Raw genomic sequence first — 14,205 nt, forward strand, 5'->3', positions numbered from 1 at the left:
GGAGTCGTGGTAGATTGCAAGGGAGGGGCGGTTGACGCAGACGGGATTGGTGTACTGGAGGGATTGTGTGACGGGTCGAGTAGTAGTGTTGGAGAGGGGGTGTTTTACGGATTAGGTGAGGGGCTTTGTGGAGGGAGAGTGTTATGAACGCAGCGAGGAAGTTTCCTTGTTCCAGTGCAGGGTCTGTCAGTGTGTGGGTCTGACTGTGAGGGGCGTGTTCGTATCACGACGAGGGTTGTGTCGGAGACACCGAAACACTGTAAGGGTTTTTTTCAGTGTCCCTTTGAAGATGGAGTCGGTGTGTGTCTTTCACAGCCTATGCCATAAATCGTCGAGCTCCTTGTTCTACCCAATCCTCTGCTCTTCCCACCCGATGAGCTCAAATCACTCTGCTCTCTCTACAGAGTAGAGACCGTAAATCACATAACAGAACTGACCCTTCGGTCCAAGAGTTCTGGTATACCGATGAAACCGTCACCACATCCGTCTCCCTCCATTTCCTGCGCACCCACGTGCCTAATATAGAGGCACTTAAACTTCTCTATGGATTTCCCTCCACCACCAACACTTTCCAATCACCCGCCGATCTCTCTGACAATAAACACTTGCCAAACTCATCTCCTTTGAGCGTTACACCTCTCACCTTAATTCAGGTCCTCTAGTATTAGACGTCCACCCTGGGGTTGAAAGATTCAAGCTATCTGGTCTATTTGCGTCTTGTATTGTTATAAGCTTCAAAAAACAACTAAACTCGAGTTTAAACCTATCCTTTTCCATAATAACCCTGTATCTAATGGCATTACCATCACTAGAGGGAAAGTGGTCCAATTAGACAATCTTCTGTCCCCTGGCTTGTCCTATTCGATCGGATGAGATCAGGTATTGCACTCTCTCATTGGGACTTTCAATCTACTGATTCAGGAAACTTTCTTAACTGATTAAGAAGACTATCCTGGTGGTCCTTTCGCAGTATTAGTCTCACAGTCAATATCAAGCAATTTAAAATCACCCGATGTCACAACAGACTCCGAATTCTCCACAGATCTGTTCCTCTAAATCCCCAGACTGTCGGTGGTCGATAATGTAGCCCCATGAATGTGTTCATAATTGTATTACTGCTCTGTTCCACCTTCAACTCCTCGCCTCAGACTAAATTATACAAATATAAGCAAGACTAAAAGCGGTTAACTGGAAGGTTGAGCTAACAGACCTGCCCCTCCAGCAACCAAGTCTTACTAATGGCTAAACTATCGTGGTTCCAGACCTTGACCCCAAACCTGAGCTCATCTGCCTTTCGTACAATACTTCCTGCATTGAAACGTACGCAGTTCAGTACATGAGACCCAGCAGGCGTGTTGACTTTGTCTGAAGTCTTAACAACATTTGTCCGAACATTGTCTCAACTATCTGTTCAATCATTCTGGTTATCATCCAGCTGCAACTCTAGCTTAAGCACCACAACGACCCCTTTTTTAATGGCAAACCTTCCCGCTGGGATATTAGTTCCAATCCGTTTCAGGTTTAAACTGATAAAGTTGCAGGTGGCGGAGAAAATGAAGGAGCAGCACAACGTGGGGTGATGTGACGCGGCCTCCCGGCAGGACACTGTGCTACCCCCTGGTGTTCGCACGGCAGAAGACAAGCTCAGTTGTGGCTTGTTGATTTCGGTGGCTTTTAAAGTGCCTCGGACCTCAATCTGATTATATATAAATATGTGCGCGCGCGCGTGCTTGTGTGCGCGTGTGCATTATGCGTGAGTGTATTTCACTGATATCCTGCATATGCATGTAGTCTTTGTATTTTATACATATTATGTATGCTTTGTGCCTCGTGTGACAATTGGGATTGTGTTTAGCAGCTTGGCCCTGAACGTCACGTGTGACAGATTTGCAAATAAACTTAAATTGAATTGAATTGAAATGAAATGAAACCGTCTCGTCTGTAGAGGTCGCACCTTCCGAGGAAGAGAGACCGGTGATTCACACATCCGAAGACCAGGTTCCAACCCTAACATTTAAGCCACATTCTAAACTGAACGTCCTTTCTAAATTTGGCTACACCTGCACATAGATAAGCTTGTAGAACCTGTTCCCCTCTCATACCAATAAACTGGCGACGATAACGAACGCATCCCATCGAGGAATCTCGCTCATGTACAACAGTAGATTTTTTTCCACTCCCCTATCTCCCCAAAGGCAACTCTATCGATACAGTTCGCCATATTTCACCCGCTTCCCTGCAGAGCCACAGAACCATAGTCAGTGCCAGAGACCTGACCGGTGAGACTTTCCCCTGCTTGGTCATTTGCACCTCTCTCCTGCCATCCAGAAGTATCCGAAGTGCTCTACCTGCTATTGAGCGGGTTGGCCACAAGGGGCCTCTGTAATGGCTCTGTCAGTTTAACCCATTTCACCTTCCTAACTGTCACCCAGTTTCCTGTATCCTACGCATTGTGTGTAAATACATCTCTATATGTCCTCCCTATCAATCCCTCGGCTTCCTGAATGATCCTGAGTTCATTCAGTTCCAGTCTCAACTCCGTAACGCAGAGTGTTAGAAGTTACAGCTGGGAGACCTTCTTCCAGGTGAAATTGTCAGGAACTGTTGAGGTCTCCCTGCCTTCCCACATCTCGCTAAGGAGTATTCAATTCTCCTGCCGGACATTGCTACAGCTTTGACTTTGCGATTATAAAGAAAGAAACAATAAAACTTCTCTCCCCCAAGAATATCCTCCTTAAAGATTCAAAGAGACAAACCCTCTGACTTCCACTCAAATCCAGTTTTCCAATTTCCCGCCACTCTTTCCCTCTTATCTGGCTCATCTCTCTCTCTCTCTCTCTCTCTCTCTCTCTCTCTCTCTCTCTCTCTCTCTCTCTCTCTCTCTCTCTCTCTCCCTCCCTCTCTCTCTCTCTCTCTCTCTCTCTCTCTCTCTCTCTCTCTCTCTCTCTCCCTCTCTCTCTCTCTCTCTCTCTCTCTCTCTCTCTCCTCTCTCTCTCTCTCTCTCTCTCTCTCACGAACGCACACACACACACATTCAAACTCTGAGTGAAATTCTCACCGCACCGTCCAAACACACACTTTCGGGGTCGGACACAGAGTGCAACTCCCTAAAAAACCGTCATAACATTCACTTCCGGGGTCAGATGCTCAGTAAAGCTCCCTCCACACCATTCAATCACACACTCTCGTGTTTAGGCCCAGTGAAGCTCCCTCCACATTGACATCACATACTCCCGCGGTCAAGCACAGAGTCCACACAGTCCATCACACTCTCCTGAAGTGAGACACCGGGTGACGCTTTCTCCGGACCGTTCTATCTCACACACCCGGTTTCAGACACAATCTGAAGCTTACTCCTCCGGGTCCCTTCAGAAACTCCGATGTTCCGAAGCTCCTTCCCTCTCACCAATCCGCAAAACTCTACCGTTCCTGAAGTCTTGTATTGTGAGTCCGGCTCGGAGAATGTGCCTGTGTTTGTGTTCAGAGAATGTTCAGGGAACAGGAGAGAATTGGACGAGGGGGTGGTTTTGGTGGGAGCACGGAAGTGGTGGTGAGTTATCATTCACTGGGATGAAGTGTTATCGAAGCAAATGATTGGCCTGTTCACACAAAACAGGGCAGAGGCTCAGAACCGAGAGATCGATACCCGGTGGAAGGGGGTTGGGTGTTGTAACAACAGACGTCACCTCACCCACTCCTCCCAATAATTCAATAACAACAGAGAGAGAGAGAGGGAGACGTGTGGAGGAGGGAGAGGGTTAATGGAATCGTGAGGACCTGCAGGTGATAGAGCGGGTCAGGGAGAAGGAGAGCCGAATTGGGGAAGGAGGAGATAACGGAGACAGTACAGTGTAGGGGACGGAGCGGTGTTTGAGACAGGGTGTGGAACAAGATAGCGGTGGCGGAAACGGGGAGGGCTGTTGGGGTTGTCGTGAATGACGGTGACGAGGATGGTCGTCTGGGAAGGAAGGGTGACGACGAACAGGAGACTGAAAACTCAATGAACCAGGAACACCTTCTTCCCCTCCGCCAGCATATTCTTGAACACATCACCACCACCTCCACATTTCAGCGGTATTTAGTAGCTTTTTGCCTTTGACATTAATTTTACATATTTGTGCCCTACTGATCCTTCAAAAGAACGAATCTCAGATGGTCTAAGTCACAGATAATAAAACAGAACATGAATCCGGTAAAAAAGATGCGATACAGGTGGACAGGATATTTGACACGCTGGCCTTCATCAGTCAGGACACTGAGTCCGGGAGTCGGAGATCACGTTGCAGTTGCAGATGACGTCGGTCGGGCCGCACTTGGAGTATGGAGTTCCGTTCTGCTTGCCTTGCTCTAAGAAAAATCTCCACGAACTGGAAAAATTGCAGAGGGAGATTTCCGAGGATGCTCCCGGTACAGGAGTGACTGAGTTATGGAGCGAGGTTGGGAATTCTGAGACTTTTTTCGGTGACCTTACAGAGGTGCACACAACCACGAGGGACACAGATCAGGCGAATGCGTGCACTCTATTTCCCCAGGACTGGGGTATCGAGAACATTAACGGACATGATTGAGGTGAAAGTAGCCGAAGACAGAAGCGGGGAGCGAGTTGGGTTAGATAAAAGAGACACAGTAGAATGAGGAGAGTGGGTAGAGTCAGTGTCTCCAATCGAGGGGAGAGGGTGGAGCTATGGAGCTCTTTTGGGAACTGATCCAGGTTGTGGGAAAGAGTGAGCTAGTGGAAGTGAAAGCTAATCGAGCGAGAGACCGGGAACAGAAGGGGGAATTGGGGCAGAGGGAGGCAAGAAACCAGGGTGAGGGAAACGGGGATGAAACAGAGGACGCGGGAGTGGAGAAGGATGAGGGAGAGACATTAGAGGGACGAGTGTACAGAGATGGTATGATGGTGAGTAAGACTGTGATAGAAGGAAAGAGGAGAATAGGGTAAGGGTGAGGGGCAGCGGCGCGGAAGGGTTAATGTGAGTGGTTAAGAGAAATGGAGGAGAAAGAGGGTTTATCGTTATATTCAAGTCGGTCCCAGTGTTTGGTGACAGAGATCCCGAATCCTTTCAGAAATATCCGAGCACGAAGGTGCAGACTTCTCACAGATGAAGCGCGCACGAACCTGGTCGCAATGTTTACTCTCACTCTGCCAAGTACATTTACCGCATTCAAAGTCTCCACCGTTAATCCGGCCCAAGGCATTTGTAGCCACTTCCCTATCAAAGAGGGGTAAACAATTTCAACGCACCTCCAGCAGTCAATCCACAGAAGCACTGATACCCACCCTCGCCATTGATTTGTGGCACCCCAACATCTCCCACAACCCCACATTCGCAGCACACCCCTGTATCAGTCTGCAGAATACTCCCACTGACCCACTCTCTCCCTGCAGCCGTGTGTCAGTTACGAAAGTAATCCCTTGCCCCACTCTTCACTCACAGATCAGTGTCAGAGACCAGAATAATTACAGTACCCAACCTTCTCCTCACAGGCCCGTTTCAGTCCACAAAATATTACCGCAGCGCCAGAGTCCCCCAAGGCCCCATGTTAGTCCTCAATACTCCCACTTCTTTACCGACTCCCCACAGGCCTGTGTTTTCTGCCTAAGTACTCACACTCACCACACAGATCAGTGTTAGTCCAAACTACACCCACAGGCTGTCTCTCTCCCCACAGCCCCGTGCCGGTTCCCGAAACAATCCCATTGCCCAATCCTCGTCTTAGAGACGTGTGTCAGTCATCAAAACACCTCCCGCGTCTCATGCTCTCCTCACGGACGTGTCTCCGTCCCCAGAGTACTCCCACTGAACCATTCTCTCACCACAGATTTGTGCCTGTCCCCAAAGTACACCCCTCCCTCTTTCTCTCCCCACAGTAATGTGCCAGGGCCCGAAGTGCTCCCACTGTCTCACTCTCTGCCACAACCTGGGTCAGTTCCCAAAAGAGCTTCGTAGCTCTATCGTCTCTCCAAGGCCGCGTGCTAGTCCCCAAAATACTTGCACTTCCCACTCTCACCCCAAGGCCCCGGGTGCTTCCGCAAAATAATCTCAATACCTAGCCTTCTCCATAAAGATCTGTGTCAACCACCAAAACTCTCCCAAATCGCACTCTCTTCCCACAGCCGATGTCAGTTCCCACATTTGGAGAAGGAAGTCTGAGTATCAGAGCGAGAGTGCGGCGTGTTTCTCCCCCATTTCTCTTAAACGCTCACACTACCCCTTCGCGCCGTTGCCCCTCACCCTTACCCTATTAGCCTCTTTCCTTCTATCGTAATCTTACTCACTTCTTCTCATCAGAGTTAAGAGAGGCGGGACTGCGCAGGCGTGTGACGTCGGGCAATGAAGCGGGGAAGATTAAAAGTAACACAGCTTTATTACGCAGGCAGCGTCGTTTTTCGGGCAGCGGTGTGAGCCGGGAGCACAGTGAAGGCTTAAGGGCTTTGGCTAAACGGGCTTAGGTGGAAACGGGCGAGGCAAGGTGGGTTCTGTTTTTAATTTTTCCCGTTATTTGAAGAAAGTGGAAATTATGAGTGTGAGGGCAGCTTATTGTTCTCGGTGTCAGATGTGGGAGGTCCTAGAGTCTCCTAGCCTCCCGGTCGCGTACATCTGCGCCAGGTGCGCCGAGTTGCAGTTCCGAAGGGACCGTGTTAGGGAACTGGAGCTGCAGCTCGATGACCTTCCTCTGGTCAGGGAGAGTGAGGAGTTGATAGAGAAGAGTTACAGGCAGGTGGTCACACCAGGGCCACGGGAGGCAGACAAGTGGGTCACGGTTAGGAGAGGGAATGGAAAAAGTCAGATACTAGAGAGTACACCAGTGGCTGTATCACTTGACAGTACTCACAGTATTATAGGGGGGAGGGGACAACCTACCTGGGGGAAAGGACAGTGCCTGTGCCACCGGCACTTGAGTCAGGCCCTGTAGCGCAGATGTGCAGGGAAAGGAAGAGGAAGGCATTAGGAATTGGGGACTCGATAGTTAGGTGTTCATATAGGCGATTCTGTGGACGCAGTCAGGAAACCCGCATGGTAGTTTGCCTCCTTGATGCCAGGGTCCGGGATGTTACTGCGGTAGCTACGCAGCATAGATTAGAGGGCTCGTCTAGGGAGACTACTTGTGCGGATATGAGGAATGGGAAATGTGTGGAAACAATTATACACCACCTAATGTAGAACGAGATTTGGAGGAGAAAATTTGTAAGGACATAGCAGATATTTATAGTAAGCACAAGGATGTGATTGTGGGAGATTTCAATTTTCCACACATAAACTGTGAAGCTCATTCTGTAAAAGGGCCGAATGGTTTGGAGTTTGTAGAATGTATGCAGGGTATTTTTTTTTAGCAAAACATGGAGGTACCAAGTAGAGAAGGGGCAGTGTTGGATCTCCCGTTAGGGAATGAGAAAGGTCCGGTGACGGAGGTATGTGTTGGGGAGCACTTCGTGTTCAGTGACCAAAATACCATTAATTTCAATATAATTATGGAGAAGGGTAGGACTGGACCGAGGGTTCAGATTATTGAGGGCGAAAGGCTAACTTTGAGGCGATGCGAAAGGACGTAGAAGGAGTGGATTGGGACAATGTGTTTTATGGGAAGGATGTAATAGAGAAATGGCGATCATTTAAACGTGACATTTTGCGGGTACAGAAATGTTATGTTCCTGTTAGGTTGAAAGGATAGGCTAAAGTTTCGAGAGAGCTATGTTTTTTCAAGGGATGTTGGAAACTTGGTTCGGAAAAAGAGAGAGATCTACAATAAATATAGGCAACATGGAATAAATGAGGTTCTCGAGGAATATAAAGAATGTAAAAAGAAGCTTAAAAAAGAAATAAAAAAAACTAAAGGAAGATGTGAGGTTGCTTTTACAAGTAATTTGAAAATAAATACAAACTGTTTCTACAGTTATATTAAAAGAGAAAGGATAATAAAGGATAAAATTGTTCCCTTAGAGAATCAGAGTGGACAGCCTTGTGTGGAGCCGAAGGAGATGTGGGAGATTTTGAACAATTTCTTTTCATCGTTGTTCACTAAGGTGAAGGATTTTGAATTGTGTAAGGTAAGGGAAACAAGAAGGGTAGTTATGGAAACTATGATGACTAAAGAAGAAGAAGTACTAGAGATTTTAAAGAATATAAAAGTGGATACGTTTCCGGGTCCTGACATTATATCCCGAGGACCTTGAGGGAAGTTATTGTTGAAATAGCAGGGGCTCTGACAGAAATAATTCAAATGTCATTAGAAACGGGGATGGTGCCGGAGGATTGACCTATTGCTCAGGTGGTTCCATTGTTTAAAAATGAATATAAGAGTAAACCTAGCAATTATCGGACTGCAAGTTTGACGTCAGTGGTGGGTAAATTAATGGAAAATATTCTTAGAGATGGTATATATAATGATATAGATAGACAGGTTCTGATTACGAGAGTCAACGTGGACTTGTGAGTGGAAGGTCATGTTTGCCAAAGCTGAGTTTTTTGAAGAGGTTACTCTGAAAGTTGACGAGGGTAAAGCAGTGGATATTATCAAAATGGTCTTCAGTAAGGCCTTTCATAATGTTCCGCACGGAAAGTTAGTTAGGAAGGTTCAATCGTTAGGTATTAATATTGAAGTAGTAAAATGGATTCAACAGTGGCCGGATTGGAGATGCCAGAGAGTAGTGGTGGATAACGGTTTTTCAGGTTGTAGTGTTAGGTACTCCTAGAGTTCAAAAATATCTGGAGAAGAGCATGGTTTTTGGACACTGTGCTGCTAATGAGAGAGAGAGAGAGAGAGAGAGAGAGAGAGAGAGAGAGAGAGAGAGAGAGAGAGAGAGAGAGAGAGAGAGAGAGGGGGGGGGAAGGGAGTGAAGCTGGTGGGGGGGAGACAACCAGCGCAGATGCGATAGACAAAGATTTAAAGTTGATGGATGGCTGCAGGGTAGATAAACGCAAGTCTGCTGAGACACCGGCAGACACACCACGGGACACTGAAAGACTGTTGTGCACCCACGTGAAAGTGGGGGCTTACAGGAACGGTTCGTGGGAATCGATCAGAGGCTCACAGTATTTGAAGACAGGCCGGTGGGGGCTTGTGTGCCTGTGTCCACCCTCGCCTGGATGACGAGCCCACCCCTGACTTCTGTGTGCAGTTCTGGTCACCGAGTTATTGGAAAGATGTCGGCAAATTAGATGAACTACAGAAGACAACACGAGGAAATCTGGAGATGCTGGAAATTGAAGGAACACACAAAATGCTGGTGGAACACAGCAGGCCATGCAACATCTATATGGAGAAGCACTGTCGGCATTTCAGACAGAGACATTTCGTCAGGACTAACAGTTAGTCGTGACGAAGTGTATCAGCCCGAAACGCCGATAGTGCTTCACCTTATAGATGTTGTCTAGCCCGCTGTGTTCCACCAGCATTTTTTGTGTGTGTGTGTGTTGTGAGTCTACAGAAGAGCTTTAGTAGAATGTTATCTGCGTTTCAGCGCCTAAGTTACAGAGAAAGGATGAACAAGTTAGGTCTTTATTCTTTGGAGCGTAGAAGGTTGAGCGGGACTAGTTAAAGGCATTTAAAATTATGAGGGGTATAGATAGAGTTGACGTGGATAGGCTTTTTTTCATTGAGAGTAGGGCATATTAAAACAAGGGGATATGAGTTGAGAGATAGGGGGCAAAAGTTTAGGAACAACACGAGGTGGAGCTTCTTTACACAGTGAGTGTTCGCTGTGTGGAACGAGCTTCCAGTAGAAGCGTTAGAGGCAGGTTTGATTTTGTCTTAAAATAGATAGATCTTTGCACAGGATAGGTATATGGACAGGAATTGAATGGAGGGTTATGGGCTGAGTGCAGGTAAGCACTCGGCGCGGATTGGAAGGGCAAGGATGGCCTTTGTCCTTGCTGTGATTGTTTTACAGTTACAAGGTTATATTAATTTTACTGCACACTCTCTAACAACAGGCCGTGTCCATTCCCAAACAAATCCAATTGCCCATTCTCTCACCGCAGAACTTCTTCTGTCCACAAAATGCCCAAATTTCCAACTCTCTCCACACAGTCCTTGTCAGAGCCCAAACTCATACAAATGCCCCTCCCTTTAGCAACCTGTGTCTGACCACAAACTAATTCCACTGCACAGAAACTTCCCGCAGCCTGTGGCAGTCCCCAAAATAAACCCACTGCCCACTCGCCTCTCGCAGCCTGTATCAATCCGACGACCCACTTTCCTCTCAGAAACTTGCAAGATCCCAGATCTCACCCGCCTTTGCATTTTCCAATCCAGTATGAAATGCCTTCTTCGTGGAGAGTTTTGTTAAAAAAATTCTGTGAAATTAAATTGCTATCATTAATGATTGAATTCGAGCATTATTTAATGAGCGTCGCTTTATGTCTGACCCCAGGAGAGTGTGAAGAGATGGTGCTGAAGGAGATTAATTCTGTGTCTCACCACAGGAGTGTGTGATGGGACGGTGTGGAGGTATCCTCACTCTGTGTCTGACCCCGGGAGCGTGTGATAAAACCTTATGGAGGGAGCTCTCAGTTTCCGAGCACGAGAGTGTGTGATGTGACGGTGTGGAGGGAGATTCACTCTGTGTCTGACCCCGGGAGTGTGTGATGGGACAGTGTAGAGGGAGCTTCACTCTGTGTCTGACCCCGGGAGTGTGTGATGGGACGGTGTGGAGGGAGATTCACTCTGTTTCTGACCCGGTAGTGTGTGATGGGACGGCGTGGAGGGAGATTCACTCTGTGTCTAACCCCGGAAATGTGTGATGGGACGGTGTGGAGGCAGATTCACTCTGGTGTGGATATATCTTCCGTCGATTTGACACGTACCTCTTCTTCTGCTGAATTTATTTCAAGAAGCTTTGAATCAGAGTTCGAACAAATCTGTTTCGCCTCATCGTAGGAAAGGTTACACGTGGATATAACATAGCATCCGTCTTCATTTCTGATCCAGTCCTGGGAAAACGCTTGATCTGGAAATTAGGAAGAAAGAACAGTGAATCTCCCTGCTTACCGTCCATTACATCCACTGTGTGTCAGACACGGTCCTCTCACAAAAGTGGTCAAATACAGAATGAAACACCATACTCAACGGTCCCTTGACGAATTTGCTGTGGGACTTCGGAACAAGTAACAGTGAATCGGTCAGAAGACAGAAATAGAATAAGGATCCTTACACACCGTCGAAACATACATCCCTGATAACAGATACAGAGTGAAGAACCCTCCGCACCGTCAAGTCATAGACTCCCGGGGTAGAACACTGAGTGAGGCTCTTTCCGCACCGTCCCATCACACACACACAGGGTCAGACACAGAGTGAAAGTCCCTCCACACCGTTCCATCACGCACTCCCAGTGTGAGACACAGTGTAAATATCCCTCCGTACACACTCCCGGGGTCAGACAGACAGTGAATCGCCTTCCACATGGTCCCATCACTCACTCCCGGGGTCAGACATAGAGTGAATCTCCCTCCACTCCGTCCCATCAAACACTCCCGGGGTCAGACACGATGTGAATCTCCCTCCGCACCGTCCCTTCACACTCTCCCAGGGATAGACTCAGAGTGAATATCCCTCCGCGCCGTCCCATCACACTCTCCCATGGTCAGACAGAGAGTGAATTCCCTCCACACCGTCCCATCATACACTCTCGGGGTCCGACATAGAGAGAACCTCCTTCCACCCCATCCCATCACACACTCCCGTGTAAGACACTAGCTGCGGCTCCCTCCACACCATCCCATCACACACACACTGGGTCAGACACAGAGTGAAACTCCCTGCACACCGTTCCATCACGCACTCCCAGTGTGAGACATAGTATAAATATCCCTCCGTACCATCCCAGCAGACAATCACGGGGTCAGACAAACTGTGAATCTCCCTCCACAACATCCCATCACACACTCCCGGGGTCAGACAGACAGTGAAACGCCTTCCACATGGTCCCATCACACACTCCCGTGGTCAGACATAGAGTGAATCTCCCTCCACACTGTCCCAATACACACTCACAGGGGTCAAAAACAGAGTTAATTTCTATACACACCGCCCCAGTACACACTCCCGGGGTCACACACAGAATGAATCTCTCCCGTCACATACTCACTGGGTCAGACACAGAGTGAATCTCCCTCCACTCCGTCCCATCACACATTGCCTGGTGAGACACTAGGTGGCGCTCCCTCTACACCATCACATCACACACTCTCGGCGTCAGACACGATGTGAATCTCACTCCGCACAGTCACATCACACTCCCGCAGGGTCAGACACAGAGTGAATCTCCCTCCGCGCCATCCCAACACACACTCCCGATGTCACATACAGAGTGAATCTCCCTCCACACCGTCCCATCACAGACTCCCGCTGTCGGACATAGAGTGAATCTCCCTCCACACCATCCCATCACAATCTCCCGGGGTCAGACACAGAGTGATTCTCCCTCCACACCGTCCCATCACACACTCCCGCTGTCAGACATAGAGTGAATCTCCCTCCACACCGTCCCATCACAATCTCCCGGGGTCAGACACAGAGTGAAACACCCTCCACCCCGTCCAATCTGACAGTCCAGGTGTCAGACGAAGAGAGTGAAACTCCCTCCACATCGTCCCATCACATACTCCAGGGGTCAGACACAGAGTGAAACACACTCTACCAAGTCACATCCCGTCATACTCCAGGGTATCTTTCTCTGCGTGAATCTCCCTACACACTGTCCAATCAAACAGTCCTTGGGATGGACCCAGTGATGCTCCCACAAGATAGTCCCAGCACCCACACCTGTTCTCAGAAACAGAGTGAATCTCCCTCCACACCGTACCATCACATAATCCTGTGGGCGGAGACAGAGTGAATCTCCCTCCGCACAGTCCTATCACATACTCCTGTAGGCAGACACAGAGTGAATCTCCCTCCGCACTCATCCGTCACACACTCCGGTGGTCAGACACTGAGTGAGGCTCTTTCCACACCGTCCCATCAGACACACACTGTGTCAGACACAGAGTGAAACTCCCTCCACACCGTTCCATCACGCACTCCCAGTGTGAGACACAGTGTAAATATCCCTCCGTCCCATCCCAGCATACAATCACGGGATCAGAAAAAGAGTGAATCTCCCTCCACACCACCCCATCACATACTCCCGGAGTCAGACACACAGTGAATCGCCCTCCACTTGGTCCCATCAGACACTCCCGTGGTCAGACACAGAGTGAATCTCCATACACACCGCCCCAGCACAAACTCCAGGGGTCACATACAGAATGAATCTCTCTCCACACTTACCCGTCACACACACACTGGGTCAGACAAAAAGTGAATCTCCCTCCATGCCGTTACATCACACACACACTCCCAGTGTCAGACACAGAGTGACTCTCCCTCTGTACCATCCCACGATACACTCCCTGGGTCAGATATAGAGTGAATCTCCCTCCTCATCGTCCCAACACACACTCCCGGGGTCAGACACAGAGTGAGCTCCCTCCACACCGTCCCATCACACACTACCAGGGACAGACTCCGAGTGAGTTCCCCTCCACACCGTCCCATCACAATCTCCCGGGGTCAGACACAGAGTGATTCTTCCTCCACACCGTCCCATCACACACTCCCGGGGTCAGACACAGAGTGATTCTTCCTCCACACCGTCCCATCACACACAGCCTGGTAAGACACTAGGTGGAGCTCCCTCTACAACATAACCTCACACATTCTCGGGGTCAGACACGATGCGAATTCCCCACCGCACAGTCACGTCACACTCTCCCTGGGTCAGACACAGAGTGAATCTCCCTCAGCGCCGACGCATCACAATCTCCCGAGGTCACATACGGAGTGAATCACCGCCCACACCGTCCCATCACAGACTCCCGCTGTCAGACACTGAGTGAAACTCCCTCCACCGCGTCACATCCCCTCATGCTCCAGGGTATCTTTCTCTGCGTGAATCTCCCTACACACTGTCCCATCAAACAATCCTTGGGATGGACCCTGTGATGCTCCCACAAGACCGTCCCAGCACCCACTCCTGTTCTCAGAAACAGAGTGAATCTCCCTCCGCACCGTCCCAGCTCCCACTCCTGTTCTCAGAAACAGAGTGAATCTCTCTCCGCACCGTCAAGTCACACACTCCCGTGGTCACAAACAGAGTGAATCTTCCTCCACACTCACCCGTCACATACACCCGGGGTCAGACACTGAGTGAGGCTCTTT

At 49.1% G+C, this 14,205-nt stretch overlaps 1 protein-coding gene across 1 annotated transcript in view; it reads right to left on the reverse strand.

Annotated features, from left to right (window-relative positions):
* Positions 1 to 14,205, reverse strand: part of LOC132387021 (uncharacterized) — a gene marked incomplete at its 3' end in the record, with an annotated part of 44,018 nt that overhangs the window by 15,505 nt on the left and 14,308 nt on the right. Inside the window, exons 5-7 of the mRNA XM_059959385.1 lie at positions 10,809 to 10,951; positions 10,234 to 10,298; positions 5,120 to 5,213 (exon numbers count right to left, since the gene is read on the reverse strand). Of these exons, the coding sequence (XP_059815368.1) occupies positions 5,120 to 5,213; positions 10,234 to 10,298; positions 10,809 to 10,951 (302 nt within the window). The remainder of the gene's footprint in view (positions 1 to 5,119; positions 5,214 to 10,233; positions 10,299 to 10,808; positions 10,952 to 14,205) is intronic.

Source organism: Hypanus sabinus, unplaced genomic scaffold (assembly GCF_030144855.1).
Source record: "Hypanus sabinus isolate sHypSab1 unplaced genomic scaffold, sHypSab1.hap1 scaffold_1486, whole genome shotgun sequence".
In the NCBI taxonomy this organism is placed as follows: Eukaryota; Metazoa; Chordata; class Chondrichthyes; order Myliobatiformes; family Dasyatidae; genus Hypanus; species Hypanus sabinus.